General features: G+C 35.3%; 5 protein-coding genes across 5 annotated transcripts; 3 read left to right on the top strand and 2 right to left on the bottom strand.

The window, feature by feature from the left end:
* The first annotated feature begins 4,055 nt into the window (after positions 1-4,055).
* LOC103871006 (serine acetyltransferase 1, chloroplastic) lies at positions 4,056-5,927 on the top strand. The gene has a single exon (XM_009149212.3). It carries the CDS (start codon positions 4,863-4,865, stop codon positions 5,817-5,819), a length of 957 nt encoding a protein of 318 aa, XP_009147460.1. The 5' UTR covers positions 4,056-4,862; the 3' UTR covers positions 5,820-5,927.
* Positions 5,928-6,431: 504 nt separating this feature from the next.
* On the bottom strand, positions 6,432-8,655 carry LOC103871005. Its single transcript, XM_009149211.3, has 6 exons — positions 8,163-8,655; positions 7,863-7,998; positions 7,501-7,764; positions 7,320-7,401; positions 7,035-7,231; positions 6,432-6,912 (listed from the first exon to the last, which is right to left on the bottom strand). The coding sequence occupies exons 1-6, from the start codon at positions 8,351-8,353 to the stop codon at positions 6,643-6,645; spliced, it is 1,140 nt and encodes a 379-aa protein (XP_009147459.1). The 5' UTR covers positions 8,354-8,655; the 3' UTR covers positions 6,432-6,642.
* Positions 8,656-8,909: 254 nt separating this feature from the next.
* LOC103871004 (myb family transcription factor PHL6) lies at positions 8,910-12,183 on the top strand. The gene is made up of 6 exons (XM_009149210.3): positions 8,910-10,913; positions 11,015-11,198; positions 11,305-11,381; positions 11,477-11,516; positions 11,604-11,682; positions 11,795-12,183. The coding sequence occupies exons 1-6, from the start codon at positions 10,446-10,448 to the stop codon at positions 12,039-12,041; spliced, it is 1,095 nt and encodes a 364-aa protein (XP_009147458.1). The 5' UTR covers positions 8,910-10,445; the 3' UTR covers positions 12,042-12,183.
* A 262-nt stretch (positions 12,184-12,445) lies between these two features.
* LOC103871002 lies at positions 12,446-15,674 on the top strand. Its single transcript, XM_033272726.1, has 2 exons — positions 12,446-14,784; positions 14,815-15,674. Exons 1-2 carry the CDS (start codon positions 14,538-14,540, stop codon positions 15,543-15,545), a joined length of 978 nt encoding a protein of 325 aa, XP_033128617.1. The 5' UTR covers positions 12,446-14,537; the 3' UTR covers positions 15,546-15,674.
* Positions 15,675-19,035: 3,361 nt separating this feature from the next.
* Positions 19,036-22,056, bottom strand: LOC103871001 (cysteine-rich and transmembrane domain-containing protein WIH2). Its single transcript, XM_009149208.3, has 3 exons — positions 21,611-22,056; positions 21,401-21,539; positions 19,036-21,309 (listed from the first exon to the last, which is right to left on the bottom strand). The coding sequence occupies exons 1-3, from the start codon at positions 21,636-21,638 to the stop codon at positions 21,264-21,266; spliced, it is 213 nt and encodes a 70-aa protein (XP_009147456.1). The 5' UTR covers positions 21,639-22,056; the 3' UTR covers positions 19,036-21,263.
* Positions 22,057-22,103: the final 47 nt, after the last annotated feature.

The raw sequence follows: 22,103 nt of genomic DNA, 5'->3' as shown, positions 1-22,103 counted from the left end.
AAATATTATTACTGATTTTACAAAAAATTCACAACTAAAAGAGTATACATGCAATTCACAACTTGAGTAGATGAGTAGACAAGACCAGACAACTTGAGTAGATGAGTAGACAAGACCAGACAACTTTTAAGAAGTCCAGATGACTTCTAAGAAGTCCAGACGACTTCCAGGAAGTTCAGACGACTTTTAGGAAGTCCAGACGACTTCCAGACGACTTTACAGGAAGTCCAGACGACTTTACAGGAAGTCCAGACGACTTTACAGGAAGTCCAGACGACTTCCAGACGACTTTACAGGAAGTCCAGACGACTTTACAGGAAGTCCAGACGACTTCCAGACGACTTCCAGATGACTTTACAGGAAGTCCAGACGACTTTTAGGAAGTCCAGACGACTTCCAGACGACTTCCAGACGACTAACAAGTAAGTCGTCCCAAAAGTCTTCCAGATCTGAAAAACCTGCATATTAAATCCAGATCTGAAAAACCTGCATATTCAAAAACGTTCAAATGGCTTAAAAACAGAAAAAATGAATGGAAGATTAGATAAATCTACCTTTATAGAACACACAAAAATACATATCTAAAAATAATAGATCTACCTTTAAATTAGTGGAAGATGAGTACCATCTAATTAAAAACCTGCAAAAAAAAATAGATTAGTAACAAAGACATGAGACAAAATTGAAAAATTCATATAAAGTTTGGTGTTTTCAAGTCAAAGAGATTAAAGTGGGTTTGGAGAGTTTTAGTTTGGGAAAAAAGTAAGAACTTTATACAACAAGAAGTTACCAAATGAAGAAAAATCAGACATAAGAACTTACCAAAACGCTCAGAAAAATCCAGACGACTTCCTGGAAGTCCAGACGACTTCCTGGAAGTCTAGACGACTTCCTGGAAGTCCAGACGACTTCCTGGAAGTCCAGACGACTTCCTGGAAGTCCAGACGACTTCCAAGAAGTCCAGACGACTTCCAGACGACTTCCAGACGACTTCCAGACGACTTCCAGACGACTAACACGTAAGTCGTCCCAGAAGTCTTCCAGATCTGAAAAACCTGCACATCAAATCCAGATCTGAAAAACCTGCATATCCAAAAACGTTCAAATGACTTAAAAATAGAAAAAAATGAGTGGAAGATTAGATAAATCTACATTTATAGAACACACAAAAATACATATCTAAAATTAATAGATCTACCTCTAAATTAGTGGAAGATGAGTACCACTTGATTAAAAACCTGTAAAAGAGATAGATTAGTAAGAAATACATGAGACAAAACTGAAAAATTCATATAAAGTTTGGTGTTTTCAAGTCAAAGAGATTAGAGAGAGGTTGGAGAGTTTTAGAATGATGAACATTACATTTTTGTTGCAGCCATTTGAGAGGAGGAGAGAGAATGTGTAAATTTTTCTTTATATAGGGAGGCAAAAAATCTAATTAGGTTAAATATTTTTGACTCAGACGACTTCCTGGACGACTTACATTTCAGTCGTCTGGTGAAGAAATTAAAACAGACGACTTACATGTAAGTCGTCCAGAAGAGTTTAATATTTTTAGCGGGAAATTAAATATTTTTAGTGGGAAACTAAAATAGAAGACTTTCCAGACGACTTACAAGTAAATCGTCTGGACGACTTACAAGTAAGTCGTCTGGACGACTGAAATATACGTCGTCCGGGTAAATTATTCAACAGACGACTGAAATATAAGTCGTCCACACCCTAAACATAACCCCTAAACTTAATTATCTAATTAAACACTTCATAAAACCAAATCAAACTTGAAAAGTGTTTACTATACACAGAAATAAACACATATAAGTGAAAACTAATTTCTGAAAAAAACATTTTAGTTTTCCAAAATCTAACCCTAACAATCCATACAATACTACAACATATGTTTGCCAAACTCCTAAACCAAAGTATTTCATGATTCACTACTTCCACTCATCTATCTTCAAAACAAATCAATTTTATCATATCTTAATTTATATCACTTAAAACTGTTTATAATTACTTGATTTTTATTTTTCACGCATCAAAATATTTTTTACAAGATTTATAAATTATTTTTAAAATAAGCTGGTACCAGACGACTGAAACTTCAGTCGTCTAGACGACTTCCAACAATTCAGACGACTCAGACGATTTACTGGGGCTATATTCGTAAAAATGGCTTCTGTTTTTTTGTTTGGTCACAAGGGGCTGAGCTGTAATTTCACTAGGCTTTTAGGTTAGTTTTGCATTTGATTCAAGTTTGGGTATAGGTTTGGGATTAAAATCAAGTTGTGGGTTAGTTTTGGCAAAAACCCCTAACTTTTAAATATTACAGATTTTAATTAAAACTGATTACATTTTGAGATTGCAATAGATAGAGTAATCCAACTCTATATAGATATGAGGATACAATTGTAAAGTGGTATCACCTTGAATTGCTCTCATTCTGTGGAATGAGATAATCAACATCTAATATTATGTTACTCTCACAATATTAGAAATGGTCGAACCGTAAACCAATTAAGGATGATGTAAGGAAGACATAAAAATGTATTTCCAGTTATCACAAATATACAATCAATTTGCAACAACTTAATTATGTCCAGCGTAGGACAACAGAGAAGAGTTTTTGTACCTTCTAATATTATAACATCTCACTATATTAATAACTAAATCAGTTTTCTCTAGCACAAATACTCAGTCAATTCTTAGAGTTTAAGCTTTTCTATCTGATGATATTAGTACTTTGATCCCAAAAAAAAGACGGTCGAACTGTACATTGTAATTGGAGAAAGAAAACAAACAAAAATCAACCGAAGACTTTTAAAGTATATGAAACAAAAATTAGAAATAGCAATTCTCTGCAATTAAAGAATAAGGCAATAAAATTGTTAAAATACAAAATAAAACAAAAAAATATTCCGAGAAAGAAAGATTTAGTAAAACAAAATCATAATATAATTCCATATTTGATAGTGCTCAGTTACATTAAAAAGTCTAAATTTACAACATACACAGTTTTATTTACATCTTTAAACCTATTATCTAATTAAAATGATTCTAAAAAAGTATCAGCATGAAGAGTTAGAAAATATATGATAAAATATAATACATAACGTTAAAAATACATTATTACTGATCACTAAAAAATCATGTTAGTAGTAATAAAAATGAAATGACAACACATTCATTAAAACTATAGAACAGCACGCAACAAGGTGTTATTAAATAACAAACTACAAATTAAATATGTTCAACGCAAACACACATAAAAAAGAAATATCATATTTGGATATATTTAAATAAATAATTTTAAATATATTATATTCTTGATAATTTTAAAATTACTTAAAAAGAAACTAAATTATTAAAAAATTAATATACAAAGAAAACTAAAGCAATATTTTGTAACGTTAAAATAAAAAATGAATAAAAATATATTAAATTAATAAAATAGATTTTAGATGTTAAAGACTTCTAATTCATGTAATATTGCAAAATTCAAAATTTGTTTATTACAATTAATATTTTAGCATTAGATATATTAAAATAATATTCTAGATTGATATTCAATTGTTAGTTTTCAACTATTACACGAAATGTTTTTATTAAGTACGCTTTTTTAAAAAGGGGGTTTTATATTTTAAGTAGGTTATTGGAGTACTTTTTATTTTCGTGAATTTATTCGAGATGAGATTCCGATCTTTTAAACTAAGATAATTTATGTTCTATACATAATTATATATTTTTTACATAACTCTAAAATCTCGGATTTGATTTTTCATATTTTATTAGTTAATTGTGTTACATATAATAGAAATATATAATAGAAATACTTACTTCAAAATAAAAATATTAAGAAAATCAAATTTAAAATACAAATAAAAATGATAAATGTAACAAATTTAAATATATTTTCCGCGCGTAGCGCGGAGAAAGAATCTAGTATGATTAGATTCAGGTAACCTTGAATTCATGGAGTCTTGAAAAGTCAAAGGACGATGGCTTCACGTAAGTTTAGACAAACATAGACATACGTCACTACAAACGTCACCTTTCTTTCTTTTTTTCCTTTTGGGGCCTCCTTTTACTTTAGCTTTACAAACAGAGTACAATTTCTTAATTTTGTTTTCTCATTAAGTGGCAAATTCTAATCCTAATATAACTATTCTCTAAGTGTTAATAGAGAGCACACAGAAAATAATAGCTACAAGTTTATCAATGTACACTAGTGCTAACTATTTTTTCTAACTATTCATTCAAGTAGATTAGATATATAAAATACTATATAAATAAACAATTTAGGAGGTTAAAAGAAAAAGCAGGTGGCACAAAAAAAACATGTAATGACTGATGAGCCTTGAATGTGTAGTAGATAAGCAGAAGTTACTAGGAATCAAGGAAGAAAAATTAGAAAACTGAAAGCGTATTTAAGTGTGTTGATGCTTAAGGCTCAGCCTCAGGTATCAAGAAATGCTTGTGTAAGGTTCTAATAGCTAATGTTTGTTGCAATAATCTTAGTTCTAAGTGTTGTTCACCTCTGAACACTCTTAGTTCTCTCTAGGTTCTATGGGTTTTTTATATTTTTGCGGTCAATAGAATCTGAATTAGCTTTCGAGCAGATCAGATTTCAATTTGTATTGTGATCAGACCTTCATTCAAGTTAATGATATTTACACTTTTAGCAAAAAAGTTAACAACCTCTTACAATTTAACACAAAAAAACATTAAGAATACAAAACACACGGCAAAACAATATTTTATTACTCAGAAGTCGTGGCCATCTCCTATATAAAGCTTAGTTCATCTTCTTCTCCACACAACCATTCACCACTTCCCTCTTCTTCCTGAGCCCAAATATTTTAATGGCACCCTGCATCTACACGTCCAATACTCATCTTTCTCAAGACGATAATTCTCGGTTCCGTTACATGAATCTCTTCCCTGATCGGATCTCACGAACACACATCACGAAAACCTCAAACTCAAGCTCTCTGGATGGTGGTGATGATAATGATGTCTGGATTAAGATGCTTGAAGAAGCCCAATCCGACGTCGAGCAAGAACCCATTTTGTCAAGCTACTACTACTCTTCCATTACATCGCATCGGTCGTTGGACTCCGCTTTGGCGAACATTCTCTCCGTAAAGCTCAGCACTTTAACCTTACCAAGCAGCACCCTCTTCGAACTCTTCACCAGCGTCTTACAAGAAAGCCCAGAGATCATGGAGTCGGCGAAACAAGACCTGTTAGCAGCAAAGGAAAGAGACCCAGCTTGCTTAAGCTACGTCCATTGCTTCCTAAGCTTCAAAGGCTTCCTCGCTTGTCAATCTCATCGCATCGCTCACAAGCTCTGGACCCAAGACAGAAAGATCCTCGCTTTACTCATCCAAAATAGAGTATCCGAAGCCTTCGCCGTCGATATTCATCCCGGAGCTAAGATTGGGAGAGGGGTTTTGTTAGACCACGCGACGGGGGTGGTGATCGGAGAGACGGCGGTGGTTGGAGACAACGTTTCGATTCTCCACGGTGTGACGCTGGGAGGGACGGGGAAGCAGTGCGGCGATAGGCATCCGAAGATCGGCGATGGAGTATTGATCGGAGCAGGGAGTTGTATACTGGGGAATATTACGATCGGAGAGGGAGCTAAGGTTGGATCGGGGTCGGTGGTGCTTAAGGACGTGCCGCCGCGTACGACGGCTGTCGGGAACCCGGCGAGATTGATTGGTGGGAAGGAGAATCCGAAAAGGGTAGATAAGATTCCAGGTTTGACCATGGACCAGACATCGTATTTGACTGAATGGTCTGATTATGTTATCTAAACTAAACACACAACAAAATGTGTAATAATTGTCCTTTGCTGCGTTTTTCTGTTACTAAAATGAAAAGCTAAGAGCCTAAGATTAATCTCATTTGAATAGTCTTAAGTTAACTCTTTAACCAATTTGCTGAAAATGAAAGTATGAAGACTGAATAATGAATCAGTGATCATGTGGAAGTGGCTGAGGAAGAGCAGCTATCCAAAATAATGGTTAATCATTTTGGCTTCAATCGGTGATCCTCTGATGAACGGAAAAAAAAAATTAATAAAGCAAAAAATTATTTGAAATATTGAACAAATAGAAAATAAGAATTTTTATTCGTTTTGTTCTTCATCAAAACTTGAAAAAAAAAATATTTTCTATATAAATTCGTTTTTTCATAGAATTAAAAGAAATATAGTTTAAGATCAGCCTATCAATATTTTAACCAAAAATTACCTTGATTGGTATAAAATTTGAGGAACCAACAATTCACCATAATATTTTGCTATAATTTGGTCACTGATTACTTTACTTACACTGAGAGCTGAGAGTCCATTATTCAGTATCAAAGACACTTTGCATTTTACTGTTCTTTTTATCAGGTAGATAAAGACATTGTAGATAAGTTAATTAGGTTGGTCTGAGCCAATATTCTTAAGCTTGTTTATCTGTTTAATATATAAACTTTTACATCCATATGAACACAAAATGCATATCTTCAAGCTAAAAATACAACACTTTGTAAGACCAAAACCTATCAGAATTCATGTGGTTTTGAGTCATTAATAAAGCAAAAAAAAACTGTAATGTAAACCCCCAATGACAAGGGGGGATTCTTACTTTAAATACTGGTGTTGTGGGTGGTCTGCTTCAGAGGAGTTGCACGTTTGTTCAGCTTGGTCAAGAGGTAAGCCAATGCTACTTTAGCACCTAAGGCTGAGTGACCACGTGACAAACAGATAGCGCCGCCCACAAGAACCAGACCTTTTGCTATCAGTTTCTTTGATGGCTTTCTCAATAACTTCTTCTGTTTTGCTACTCGAGTCAATATTTCTTCACCACCCATGGAGGCTGTGACATCCACTGTCTGGCTTTCTAACTCTGATGGAACCTGTAGGAACAAAAACGAGGATGTCAAAAAGAAGGCGAAGACCAAACCCGTTGTTGCTTCACGCACATTCAGTTTTCAGACACAACGAGGATGTCAAAGAGATAATGCGACCAACATGTCACCTTTGCGATTAAGGTGAGAGCAGACAAAACGGAGCCTTGAGGTGTATGACTGATTGCGACGTAATTACGAAAAGCATTGTCCATCTTAGAAACGTAACTCCAAATGCCTTTAGAGAAAGCGAGCTTGGCCATCTCAACATTCAACCCCGCATTTTCCTGGTGGAACATTTTGATCTCACAAGCATTTCTTCCAGGAACTGCAAAAAAGAGTTTAAAGATTACATAGACGATCTATTGGAACAACACTTGTTAAGTCGAATAATGGATAAACCCTAAACCACTCACCTCTCCTGATGCGCCAACCAGATCTAAAGTGACTGACACGGACATACTTCCTCTGTCGCGGTACCATATCGTGATCACATTCCTAGTACAAAAAAAAACAAGTTAAATGTCAAGCACCATGACAGAGAGAAGGAAGTTTTATAAGTTGTATTTAAAGAAAGAGAAAAAGAAAAAAAAGGACCTTAGTGAAACAGTAGAAGCTGTCATTATTGCCGTGCCACAGCTTCCAAGCAAGGACGTACTCCCTTGATGTCAACAAGGGGAATTTTTTGAGAGTGCGACCAATCTCAATTCCGGTAGAGCTGTCAACCTGAAGTTGGTGATGATCAACGACAGTCTTATCCCATTGCTTCCTGAAATCATTGTCCATGTAAAAGTCCTTCAACATCTCAGCGGAGCAGTCCTCAAATACAGTCACACTTAGGTACTTCATCGGACCACCATCCTATCAACATCAACAAGGAGCCAGTGAGGTACTCTTAGCAAATCAGAAAAATTCAACTACAAAACACGAGTTAAGCTTTGTTGTATTAATTATATTACAGTTGGCTTGCAGCGTTTAGCAGAGTATGAAACTCGATCGTTGGTTTTGTGGATAACATGTTCCCAAACCTCATTGCTTTCCTCCAAGTTTTGGATCAGCCATTTCAGATCATCATCAGAAACAACTCTACGTGTCCTGCAAAGCATATACATGAATCAAAGACGATGAAATGAAAACCAATCGACACATTATTACCATAAACGCTTTAGAAGGAAACAAAGATTCTTCTTTTTCTTTCCACTGAAAACTAATCTCAACGGAGAAGCAAAAAAACTTTGATGAATGAATCGTATTCGTACCTGGATTGGATTTGGGCAAGGGAAACAGAGTCGGGAGAAGGAGAAGCAAAGAAGCGAAATTTGAAGATACGAAAGAGAAAGAGAAAGATTAAGAGAATCGAAACAGCGGTGGCCACCCAAGCTCCCTCATAAACAGAAACAGAAACACCTCGCCGGAATAAGGATAGATCCTTCATTACGCTATTATTCATCCTACACCTTTGCGAAATTGATTTCAACCCTACACGGATTTCAATTAACTCATTCCTTAACTCTTGTGGTGGCGTGCGTGCGTGTACAATTCCGGCCAACTTATTACTCAAGTCATCATGTCTTGTCCTTGTTCCAGTTGAGTTGCGGCTCCACCAACCCAACCGCTTCCTCACTCGCTCGCTCTGCCTTTTCTCCTTATTTTTCCCCTCTCGCCCCTTAGATTTTACTTCTTCTCCTTATTTCGACCCCTTTGTTTTCTTTTCTAATATTTTCGCCCTTTTCTTCTCTCACCCCTTTCAATCTAAGTGCCTCTCAATTTTGTGAACCAATATGCTTAGTCCTATTTATACCCCCGCCCAACCCAAAAACAACATCACTACTATTTCTTATATTGACAGGTCAGACTCTTATCTGATTTAAAACCACAAACTCAGCCTAAGCCATACATATGATAAATTCATTTATGAGAATTAGGCACTTCACAAACAAAGAATTTATTTTTTTCATTTTAATTCAGTTTTCTTCAAAAACATATGTGGAAGAAATGAAGTGTCAAAGAATCTTGTCTCTAATGGATAAGGGCCGTAAGGCAACTGCTGATTCTATATGGATTCCTTCACAATCACAATCACTATCATTATACTCCTACATCTAATATGTGGAGAGAATCAGAAGACACCAAAAATCAATAAATGAAATTTGACTGGACAAAGCTAAAACTTTCCATTGGTTGGTGGGAAACTTGTATGTATTTTGTGTTAAATGAAACTTCAAAATAAGACAAGTTTACTAGAAACAACATGACAGAGAGTAGTGTCTTTCATTCTTCTTTTATCAACCCAACCCAAGAGAAATACAAGACTCTATTTCGGACCTTACTCTTTGGGCTTAAAACTACTAATTTTGATCAGGGCCGTTGTAATTCAGAACATATATGTGTAATTGAACGCTGGACAGATGAACAAATATGTGATGTGATTATTATGAGTTATGACCGAGCTGGTCAGCTTTCATAGGGACAAAAAGATTCAAGTATTATTGGCCAAAAAGACGGAACTAATTTGACGTAAAAATATAGTATTAAATTGTTCCAAAGTAAGAGATATAATATGTCAGGGATTGAGACATCACACCACTTGGTTCCTTTTGATATGATTTTAACCTTTACCAAAGGAATTGGTCAATATTATTCAATAATACTCTAATACAAGTGGATAAATGAACTCATTTAAATAATAATATACATGCATTTGATGTTGTCACTCTTTACCCTTTTTTTGTCTGTAAAATTCATTACCACATAGTTGAGGACAAGATTCATTACCAAAAAACTTCCTTTAAAATCACAATTTCGATCTACTAAAATCTACACCTTCTCCAGAGACCAGTGAAACAGAGAACTCAAATCTCCAAGAACAAAAAAAAAACCTCAAAAGAGCCGATAGCTCTAGTGTCAACAACTGACTGGCGCATAAGAGAAATACAATGGCAATGTCTGATAAGACCGGGACATTTCTACGTAATGTAATGAATTATGATGACACAACTAAAATAAAATATTTGTATTATTTGTTTCGATTTATTCTTTATAAGGTGAGCCAACTTTGCAAATTTTGTGTGGGTGTGTTTGCTAGTAATTTACCATCCAACCTTTACTTTAAACTTTAAAAATCATAAAAAAAAAAAAAGACTGACGTACCTAGTAGACATCATGGACACTAATTTGGAATTAAAAACAAAATTAGTGAGTCTCGGTTGCAATTATAACTTATCCAAGATGGATTTGTTGGTTTCATCAAAGCATCTTTTTTTTTGTTTCCAACTCCCCAAGTGGCATATGATTGATCTTAAGAAAATACTTTAATAGTACTATTAATTAATTTAAACATTAAATCCCACCACTACTACTTGTCACAACTGTTCTAAATGGAGCGTGTGTTTTGACTGACTGCGAGACAGACATTCAGTTGGTACGTCGTTTACACGCTCCATCAAGTAGAGATGGAGACAGAACTAGTAGTAGTAGTAGTAATAAAGCAGTGAAACTTATATCTCTTCCTAATCTTAGGTGTTACATCTGTATTTGGAAATATGAACAGCCATAGCCTCTTGTCCATCGATGGAGGAAACACTTCTTGTTCGTCTTCCTCTCTATCGCCACTCCATAACTTTCATCCAACTGAAACCACCACAAGAAGCTTTCAGTTCAAACCATCACATTTCTCAAATGGATCGTTCTCGAGGTGTTCTTCGTTCTGCAACTTATCCTCATCTTCAAGCTCTGACACTCAGAAACATCTGGGTTCCACTCTCCCATTCCTTCCGAATCCTCTCACTGAAAATGAAAGATCTCCAGCTGCTGCGAGTTTCACTGATGGGGATCTTCTGAGCATTCCATACGAAGAAGAAGTAGACCCCTCTTTTCTTTCTCTACATGGAGATGGAGGTTTTCAAGATGTTGACAATTTTTCCTTATCGGAGGAGCAAATGGAATTGCAGTTCCTGTCTGATGAGCTTCAGTTAGCCATCACAGACCGTGCCCAGACCCCAAGGCTTGATGTAACTTTTACAAGGCTTAATAATGTTACCTCTAATTGGGACTGTGATAAAAAGTGTGTTTGTTTGTCTCCTTAGCTTTTGGTTTTGATTTTTAATTTCAGGAGATATACCAAGTGACTGGATCGAGTCCTGGTCAGAACTGTGTTCCTGCAGCAATGCCTGTTTTATCACAACAGCCATCTCCAGGAGGAACAGAAGCAGTTAACCAGAAACCAAGGATGAGATGGAGTCCTGAGCTCCATGACTGTTTTCTAGAGGCTGTGAAGAAGCTTGATGGACCTGAGAGTATGTTAAAGCATCTTTCTCTTATATATATATATGTCTCTCTTCTTTCACCAGATAATTTTTTTATAACAAGGCGTTGCTTTCATATATAATAATAATATGGCAGAGGCAACCCCAAAGGCTGTAATGAAGATGATGAATGTTGAAGGTTTGACAATCTATCAAGTGAAAAGCCACTTGCAGGTACACCACCAATTCAATCACAGTTGTATCTGACAGTTTTCTTCTACTAATAATACACAACACAGAATTGTCTTATCTTTCTTTTATTGATGCAGAAATATAGAATAGCCAAGCACATGCCAGAGAGAAAGGAAGGTAAAGCTATACCAACTTCTTTACTTGTTACTTACATGGTCATGTTAGACACTTTGTTTATTGGTTATTATCTCCATTGTTTTGCAGAGAAGAAGAGTGGTGGTAATCCAGAAGACAAGAAACCAGCTTCCAATACCAATGGTGAAGCAAACGGTAGAAAGAAAGGGTAAGACTTGCTTAATTAATTATTGGCATCAGGGATTATATAATAATATACTTCCCAACTCATTGTCCTTACAAAAAATATATTTTATTGTGTGTTTTCTTGATGGGGGCAGAGCCATACAGATAACGGAGGCTCTCAGAATGCAGATGGAAGTACAGAAACAATTGCATCAACAGCTCGAGGTACAGAGATCGCTTCAACTACGGATAGAAGAGCACGCTAAATACTTGGAGAAGATCTTGGATGAACAGCGCAAAGCCACCCCTACCTCCAAACAAGAATCTCAGCTTTCATCAGCATCATCTGCTAAAGATGACGAATGTCAAGCTTCCCCAAAACGTCCAAGGATCGAAAACTGAACATCCCACGAGCTAGTAACACTAGTTCTTACGCCTCTCAGATTTGTATGATTTTGATGTAAATATGTGTTATCTGGTAGATAGCTCTCAAGTCTCAACTGTTGGTGTTTACTACAAGTAAGAATATGGTATTAATAAGGGGAATGTATTGCCAAATTCCTATCTTTATTCACAAAAGAATCAAATTAACAAATGAACCAATAGAATCCGAACCTTTCCATAGTCCATAGATGCTGTTGAGAATGCAGCAATCATGTTTTGAGTCAGCAAGTGTGGGTGGGCGGGCTTCAGCAGCCCTTTTCGGCATCATCTCCATTACACCAGCTCTAGGCCTTTTTCTAACTGCTGATGCTGTCTAACTAATAACCGCTCTGTTGGAGAAAATAGTACCCCCAAGAGTTAGCTATAATATAATAACCAAGTGGTTTAATAAGTGTTAAAACTCTATCTATCTGCATTTGGGGACAATGCATTGGGAACTTCTACAGGAGCGCGCATGGATTCTGATGAGTCTCCAAAATTTCATACACCTGAGCCCATCTCCAGGAGCGATCTTACAATCTACAATAATATGTGAGTAACACCTTCATCCAGCGACACCCTTCATATATATTGGCACAGTGCAAAGCGGCTTAGAGTTATTACATGTACAAGCAGTTCCCATTATCAACAAACCCAACTTTAATTGTTACTCGTTTCTAGCAGCTACACAAACAAAACAATCCAAATATATGTACATGGCCTGATCAGACAATACCTTGTAGGAAAAGCTCAAGGAAACGTTCCTTTTATTTCTACTACTTTGCCAACCGATGCCACAATTCTGACAGCATGTGATTCGGCTCCAGGGACCTGATACATCAGTAATGAAGGTAGATAGATGGTTATCATAATATGCTTTCTCCAAAGTTGTTCAAAAGACCCTAAAACACTCAGGCATACTAATAGATGAAGCAGCATGCGAAAGAGGACGCTGTCAAACTAGACATGCATTGCTAGTGGTAATGAACGCTCAATATAGATGAAGCAGCATGCGAAAGAAGTTCTATATTTTTAGGAATTTTTTTTTTTTTTTTTGTTATTTTAGAAAAGGATAAGTATAATTAAAGATTTTGTGTTGACAACTACAGTAAAATTAGTCATATACAGTTTTGTATTAAAAAATAATTTATATGTATATTATATTAAGGCTTATGATTTTTAAACTAATAAAGAAGCTGGTCTATATGTATACACATTTGTAAGATTCAGTGGAAGCGTGTGCAAGGTATTGGGTTCCATGTTGCCGTTTTGTTGTGACCTGGGAGAAGTTAAAATGATGATGGTCACTCACAACAACAACTAAACTTTTAAAGTTGGACTCTGGTCTATAATCTATATGACTATATCTATACACATTTGTAAGATTCAGTGGAAGCGTGCGCAAGGTATTGGGCGATGTTGCCGTTTTATTGTGACCTGGGAGAAGTGAAAATGATGATGGTCACAACAACAACGAAACCTTTAAAGTTGGACTCTGTTCAGATTTCAGTTCCTTGGGTAGAGACAAAACTAGTTTCAGTCCAATGTACTTTCGGAAACATTGTATTTCCTCTCTATAGGATTGGATAGAGCCAAAATGCTTAAAGGATGTGCGGTATTGTGCATTCCATAACGATACAATAATATTGTATGTACTAGCCCATGCATACGAATGTGCATTCCATTATGATACAATAATATGTGTATGTTTTGGAACCTTACAAAACCTTCCCTTCCAGTCTTATGGATAAACCAAAACCTTTGCAAAAAGCTTCTGAAATATAGTCATGGCATCAACTGATCTACATGTATTGTTTTTTGTCCTTCTCTTTAACAGGAGAGAAACATTTTAGTCTTCCTTAGGTTGATGAGATTTTGAGATTAGCAAGAAAGCATTACATAAATAGACAATGTGTCATAATACCACACATTCTATAAACGCATAAATATGAATTGATTTTGAGTAATATACGTTCCTACATTTGGTTTGATATAACTCTTTAGACATGTAGAAGAAACAAACCATATTGTGAATTTCTTTTGGCATCTATATTGATAGTCTTCTTCTATGACGAGAGGATTGATTTTGGTTATTGTTATGAAAACAAGGATGAAGATCATCATATGCGAATCTTGAAAAAGGTGCTATATAAGAAAATAACAATGTTGACACAAGAAAAAATCTAAATCACAATCCCTCTCTCAATAACATAAAATCCAATAATATTATCAAATGAAATCGTCTAAAAATCGAACATAATAATAAGCACAAAAGAACAAAAAGTAACAAGCATAACTAAATATGGGCTTGTTACGCGGCCCATTAAAAAATGAGAGACCCGAATGGAGCCGGTAAATGAAACAAGTATTGGGTAAAAAGCGTACCCGGGGAAGAGGTGTATATATAAAGCTGCTTGTCTCAGTCACTCTCCAAACCCTCACAGAAGATTCTTCTTCCTAATAGCAACCGGAGAAATGGCTTCCGCCTGTGTTAAAAGCGCTGGTGTTTCGCCGGCGGGATACTCTTTGTACGGTCGAATGTCTTTGAGGCGAGAAGAGAGGCGCTCTGAAAACCAAGATCAAGCGGTGGATTTCGAGTTTTGTCCCGAAGATCCGGTCACAATGCTCTCCGCCGACGAGCTCTTCTCGGACGGAAAGCTCGTGCCTTTGAAGTTCTCTGGTCCTGAGACGACGAGGAGGCCGCAGACTTCCACTGTCAAGACAACGACTGCTGCTGAACTGACCCACTCGCCGGAGTTCCGCCGGAGGGTGGAGATGGAGATGTCGGAGCTATTCTCCCCGAAAGCTCCTCGTTGTACGACCAGATGGAGAGAGCTTTTAGGCCTGAAGAAGGCACATGAATCTTCTTCTTCTTCTTCCTCCCCTAACCCCAAAACGTTAAAGCGATTTCTTCACCGTGGATCTAAATCTTCGTCGCCGCCGGCTGACGCTACTCCGTTGTTGATGAAGGAGTCAGATATGGCCTCTTCACGTCTCTCTCTATCCTCTTCCTCCTCTTCCTCCGGCCACGAGATCGATGACCTTCCAAGACTCTCGCTTGACCTCGACAAACCAAGTCCGAACCCCTTTGCTCCTCCCTCTCGGACCACCCCCAGGATCAGATTAGCCAAGCCAAGACGTCCCTCCAATCCTACCGTGGACGGGGTTCTCAACGTGACGGCGGATAGTCCGAGGCTTAACGCATCCGGCAAAATCGTGTTTCACGGACTGGAAAGAAGCTCGAGCAGTCCCGGAAGCTTCACCGGCGGACCCAGACTGAAGCAGCACCATGGAATGCCCAGATCTTACTCTGCTAATGTCAGAGTCTCGCCCGTGCTCAATGTTCCCGTTTCTTCTCTCAAATCAAGCATCTTCTTCGCCCAGATGTTCTCTTCGTCTCCTGGGAACAAGTCGCAGTTACAGAGCAACGGCAAAAACCAAACCAATCGAACCAGACTTGAACCCAAATGCGAGCAGAATTAAGTTAACCGAATCTCTTGACTTTTGTTTTTGCGGGGTTGTCGTGTAAACTGATGTTTTATTTGAGGGCAGATTTATGTAAATACGGTTTAACTAAATATCTATCTATCTATTCTCCGGTTATCGCATTAATCACGTTCTTACTTCTGTCATTACCTCTCATCCAACCAGTCGTTGCTTTGCTTGGTTTTACTCGAAATACTATCAAACAGCTATTAATTTATTTACTACACGATTAAAAAATATATACTCCATCAAACAGTAATCAAATACTTATACTTACCATGTTTTGGACTGAATTAACCTAAAATTGTTGGAACAGAAATATAAAATGAAGTATTGGTTAAGGGAGAAGTTCCTGCAGGTTTAGTTATTACTTATTAGAGTTTCTGAAAAAGGCAGATGCTAAAATCACCTTTTTGTGTTTCCTCCCCCTAATAATGTGTTTGCATGTCACTGTCTGTGAAGATCCTTATTGCAAATCCCCCTCACTCTTTCAACATTTTCAACTTGAATATGTATATTGAAAAGGAATACGACAACATAATAATAATAAGCTCAATTTTAGGAAACAAGTACAATAGTTTAAGGAGAAAATAACAAAAAGGCAGCTTTGATTTGGTTTAAAAGTAATAAAGTGGAGAGAAAGTACTAATTGGAAGTGCATGTGTAGTTAGTAGAGTATAGAGGATAGACTGATAAGTTGGTCGGCGGACCAAATCGAGAGAATCAATCACCATTAGACTCTTTAATCGCTTTTTGCATTGCTCAAAAAAAGTGACAGCGTAGCTAATCAAAATTTTTAAAGGATGCTAAGCATTTAGGGATCGATTACTCATTATTATTTTTATTTTCATTATACTTCTGATCAGTCCCCTAAATTCGTTTATTTTAAAAACAAATTAATCGATTTGATTTAGTTCATTAGTCTGCTGGTAAGACTAATTGACTGTCTAGACCCAACTAAAATAGCAACTCTTTTTATTTGTCAGCAAGGCAACAACCTATTGTACAAGAAGATGAAATTTAGTTGAAGCCTCAGTAATAACATATTCTTCTTGAATCTGTGTTGCCTAGATAAATGTTTAATAGTATAATCTATGTTTGGAGTTTTGAAGAGACTGAAAAGGCATTTAACGTATAATATATAGTATTAAGATTAATCAAGGGACAGATCTGGGATTACTGTTGAGGGTCAAAGCGTGAAGAGAGCTGTCATTCTAACGTAGTAGCTAGCTGCAGACTGTAAATAAACCAAGTTCGTTCCGTCGAATAATTGTTAGCATTTTCAATAAATAAATAAAAATTAAAGTTGTTCGTGATTCGTGAACATCATTTCCTATATCCCAGCCGTTGGATTCTCATTTCTCAATCGCCACAACATGACGACAAGAACACATGCAAATACAAATTTGTGTATTTATAAAGCACAATTACATTCTGTAATTACTATTTTACAGAACTTTGTGTGTAGAGTTATCATATCAAGCACGGGCTACCACTTCATTAAGTTATGCTTTAAGCTAGAAGTAGCCATTATTGGGTCAATAATAGGATCTACTAATACTGTTATCACTTTATAAACGACAAAAAATTAAGCCTTCAAATTTATTGCATGCTTGAAATAAAGAAAATTGTCTGCTGGGTCTTCTTACTTTTTGAATGCCAAAAGAATCAAATCAATATAGATCTGAAGACTGAAATCAATGCAAATCATCTGATGGGTCTTCTTTTTTCTTCTTGTCGTTTGTTTCGCTACAGCAAATACTAAATCCAAATTGAATCACATTCAAATAGCTAGTCAAATACAGTGTCCTAAATCATTAATTACTTACTACATTATATCCACCAGTATTATACATTATGTGAAGTAGCATTATATAATGAATCATTTATAAACTGAAAAGGTAAATAAATAAATGTAAAGGAAATGAACGAGAGAACGTGATGGTTCCCAGTGTTGTGCCCTCTGTAAAGATTCTCTACCTCCCAATTGATTCTTACTCTTCCCTTTTTGCATCTGTCTTCTTTTTTTCTCTTCCTAATATACAAATGTGACGACAAATGGCTTATGTAGAAAAGGCCGACAAAGAAGAAAAATTTAGTTATAATTAATCGTTCCATAAAATATTTTAATCCATGAAACGGCGATTAAAGTAGTATATAGACTTTATAGCTAATTATAATCAACCACTCTTGATCATCCCCTTAAACAGGCTTGACACGTAATCAAATATTTGATTGCTACACCTACATATACAACTCAAAACCCTATTTTCTGATTGTCTTTTGTAAATAAGCTTTTTTTGTGATTGGCCTATTTGCCTATTTGGGATGCGGAACATAGAGACTAGTTGGAGAGAAGAAAGGACAGCTTGAGCTGGGGTCTTAGCTGTTTGGTACATAGAACCAGTGCAATGTTGAATGGTAACTATTGAAAAGTATAATAAAAGAGGTAAGAGAGAAGGCAAACAAACAATTTTTTTTTGAAAAAGTTTGTCTTCTAGGTGAATAATTGAATATATATAGTGTTTATATGTATGTTTTGGTGTAACAAGTTGCAATGATAGAGCCTATATTGGAAGTTTATTGACCAATGTGTAAAAAAACCCTGCAGGCCATTGTCTTGTCCTCTTCTTATCTTCTCTGTACATCTACGTACTTTCTTGTTCTTGTTGCTCTCTCACTTTTGTCTCTCTCTCTTATTAATTATTCCTCTCTCTCTAACTCGTTAATTTTGTATAAAGATATCCCCAAGGATATTGAAGTTTAATGGTGCGACCGGTTAATAGGCCTCGTACGCCATGCTAGTTAATTCGATTCATGGATGCTCGAAAGATTTATTTATTGATTCTGCAGTTACCAATTACCATATTTTTTTTTTTGTGCTTTAGCTTCAGTAACACAATATCACAAATCAGTTTTTTTTATAGGTCATCAATCATTCTAATACTCAAATTTAACCACACTTAGATCATCTTCAAAAGATACTTTATAACTTCAAATATGAAGTTTTTTGCTTTCCAAAAAGAAACTTCAAAATTTCAAATTTAAAGTTTTGAAGAGTGAAATTATATATTTGAAGTTTCACTATTCAAAACTTCAAATTTGAAGTTTCATATTTTATTTACATTTTAGTTCCTACAATCACATATCACGTTTATGATTCATAATTATTTTCTCGTTTATTGTTTTAATCTTTAAAAAAAATATATCTCATAAATATTTTAAATTTTGTTTACAGAATTTAAATTTTAAACATAAAATTAAATAAAACTTAAAAATAAGATTTAAAATATTTTAAACTAGATTTAGACAACAATAATATACAAAATAAACTTAACAAAAAAGAATTTTAAAAATTACATGAAAATAATTATTACACAAATTTAAATATTAAAACAACACTAATAGTCAAGTAAGTTTGATCCGGAACCTTCAAAATTTTTAAATATTGTCCAAATTATTTTTGTGTAACTGAAGATGGTTGTTGTTGTTTTTTTAAATGTTTTTTTTGTACACTTCTTTATTATTTATATCAAATATATTCATGAGTATCAATATCATCGAAAAGAAATTAGTCTTTTAGAAATATTTTATGTTTCACTTTCTTGTTTTGGTCTAATGTATTTACAAGTATCAATATCACTTGCTTTTAACAAATTTTAACTCGTAATCTACATAGTAAAAATGAAGAGAGCCATTTTTACTTCAAAATGCACTAATATATCATATATGCATTACAAAATCATTGGATAGAATAATATGGTATTTTGTTTGAAGTTTAATATTAATTAAGTTATTTTTATTTAAATTTTTATATTTTAATAAAATATTTTATTAATTAATATTGTTGTAATATGTGCTAGTTATTTATAAAAGTTCTATGAATTCAAATTAATTATGATAAATATAAGGACCATATTATAAAATACAAATAGTTTTGAAGTTGAGTTTAAAATTTTGTTTTTGGAGAATAACACTTTTAAACTTCAAATATAGAATTTCGGAAACTTCAAAATAAAGTTTCTTTTTGGAGATGCTCTTAACTACATAATTCTCTTTTGATGCGAAAAGATAAATGATTTTTTTGGAAACATAACATATCAAAATTAATTCTTTTAATTTTTTTTAACATACACTACAATTTACCATAAACCGGAATCGAAATATTACTTTTAAATTTTTAATCTTGAGCATCAATTACTAATTTAAAGATAAAATTAAAAGAGACCAACCCTTGACTTGAGTCATCAGTGTCTCTCAGAAATTAGCGTTTCGCTTTTTTAATCTGGCGGTTTTGTCTTAAGATGGAGTTTATAACATTTCTCAGTTGGTGTAGGCTATTTCGAAAACTGAAAACTATTCCATTACAAGAAGAGAGTCTGAAGAAAAGAATTGTGTTACGCCACCGAAGAAAGGAAAGCATATTAATATAGTATTGGGGTTGCTTTTATTGTTTTTTGGTCTTTAGTATGTTTGGCTTTTGATGGCGTTTTAGGCGTGTACAAAACAAAACACAGATGTCTTCTTTACCGTTCTGAGCAGAAAATGGCTTTATTTCCAATTTCGGATATTTATAGAAAATGAAAACCAGGCATTGATTGATCCACGTACGATCCGGTTATGAGTATTGATTTAAGAACACTGGATAAAAAATTTCAAGCAAGGCTCATAAATAGTAGAGTAGCGACTCGTGAGTCCATTATAGGCCCACTATCAAAAATTTCAAGCAAGGCTCATAAATAGTAGAAAAGGAGGAATGATTCCAACTCGTGAGTCCATTGCATTGACAAAGCTTGAGATTTGTCATATCGTGACCTGTGCTAAACCATAACTTAATAGCCTCTACTGCGCAGGCATGTCCATCGGCAGCAAAGTGAGGATCATAACCTCATGCGAAATATGTAAACCAGATTAAGCATATTACTAAAGTCTACCTAAGAGATTGAGTGTTGTAGAAGAAAGCTTCTTGTAAATATATATATAAACCACATAAGCTCTCATCCTTGGTAGCTCATTGCTTCAACTCAGCTCGGCATTCCATTAACGTCGGCTCATAATAAGTACTGCTGCTGAAGCCATTAATCTGTCTTGGTGTGGTTGAAGAGAACGGTTACTGCTGCTGCTGCTGCGTTCGATTGTTAAAACTTAAAACTGTTGCTGCTTCCTGTTCTGGATTTAGGGTCAGGGAAAGGAGAATAGGCATGAGCTAGATCAAGGGCAGAAGGTGCGTTACCGTCCTTTTGTTCAAATTTCCATGTTCTTGGAGCGCTCATTGGCTTTTGAATTGCATGTTCTTGAATGAGGCAAGAACATGGTCGTTCCTGAGCTGACCAAGAGGCAATAGATTCAGCTTAGGTCGTTCCTGAAAGGCCAGCCAGTTGGTTGCACCAAATGTCCAGCAGGCCTAACGTAAGAATAGTTTGGAAGACGTTTACTGTTGCTGTCTGATTCAAGTTTAGAGATGAATGGATTCCATTTCTTTGAAATGGATGTCAATGTTTCACCAAACTATACGGCCATGTTGTATATTTCTGAAGCTGATTTCAGCTGTAAGTTGATTTAGTTTTAAACTAATCTCAAAAGCAAAAAATTAATTAATTAACACCCATCATATATTTTTTTTTAAAAACACCAAATATCATATATATATATGTTCAGAACAATGAAGAAATGATTTACAAAGAATACTTGCAGAATTCAAAACAGATCCGTAGCCTAGAAGACACAATCCAAAACGCAGCAGCAGCACATTGCAGCCAAACTGCAAAAAAAAAAAAAAAGGTCTGGTTTATAGAACATATCCTATTTAAGTGATATATGGTTTTGGTGAAAAAGATAAAAAGAAAGCTTACCATCCACGTAAAAATCCACCACTGCCTTTGTTCTGCGTTTGATGATGCACAGTTTTGGGAGAGCCACTCATCATCACCGGGTAACCCATCGGTGGTGGCGCCGTCACGTACGGTTTCTCGCTCAATGTCTGCTTCATTTCTGCATATTTAATAAGAAAACAATTGATTGATTTATATGCCTCAACATATGTCAACAGCAATTGAACTTACCGTTTTGCTGATAATACTGCTGAGCCATTTAGATGGTATTAGTTTGGAGAGCTGAAGATGAACACGATTCTTGGAAATTTGGAGTTATAGATCTTTTTTAAATCTTTGAAGTCTCTCTATATATTTATATACATTTTTTTGGTGTTACATTTTGCTTCTCGTTTAAGACATTAACTAGAAGGTGGTTTGGTTCTCTTCTTCGAAACTTCCCATTTGACACCGACCAACGACGACGGAAACGCGTTTCAAATAAAACATACTTGACATTTGGTCGTCTTCGAAGTTTCCAGAACAACGGACTTTTTCTCACCGGAAATTTTTGAATAACGTTATTGTCTTGTACGGCCCATATAATGACAGGCGGATGATGGTTATTGTCGTGTATGGCCAATATACTCAATCCATCATTTCCTCTTAGCACCAGAAGAGGATGCTTCTTTGATTAGTAGAGCATTCAATCTTTTGGCACATAAATAGAAAAAGAAGAGTTGAA

Source organism: Brassica rapa, chromosome A06, assembly GCF_000309985.2.
Source record: "Brassica rapa cultivar Chiifu-401-42 chromosome A06, CAAS_Brap_v3.01, whole genome shotgun sequence".
NCBI classification, from domain to species: domain Eukaryota; kingdom Viridiplantae; phylum Streptophyta; class Magnoliopsida; order Brassicales; family Brassicaceae; genus Brassica; species Brassica rapa.
The sequence above is the reverse complement of the archived record's forward strand: the minus strand, read 5'-3'. Positions and strand labels throughout refer to the sequence as shown.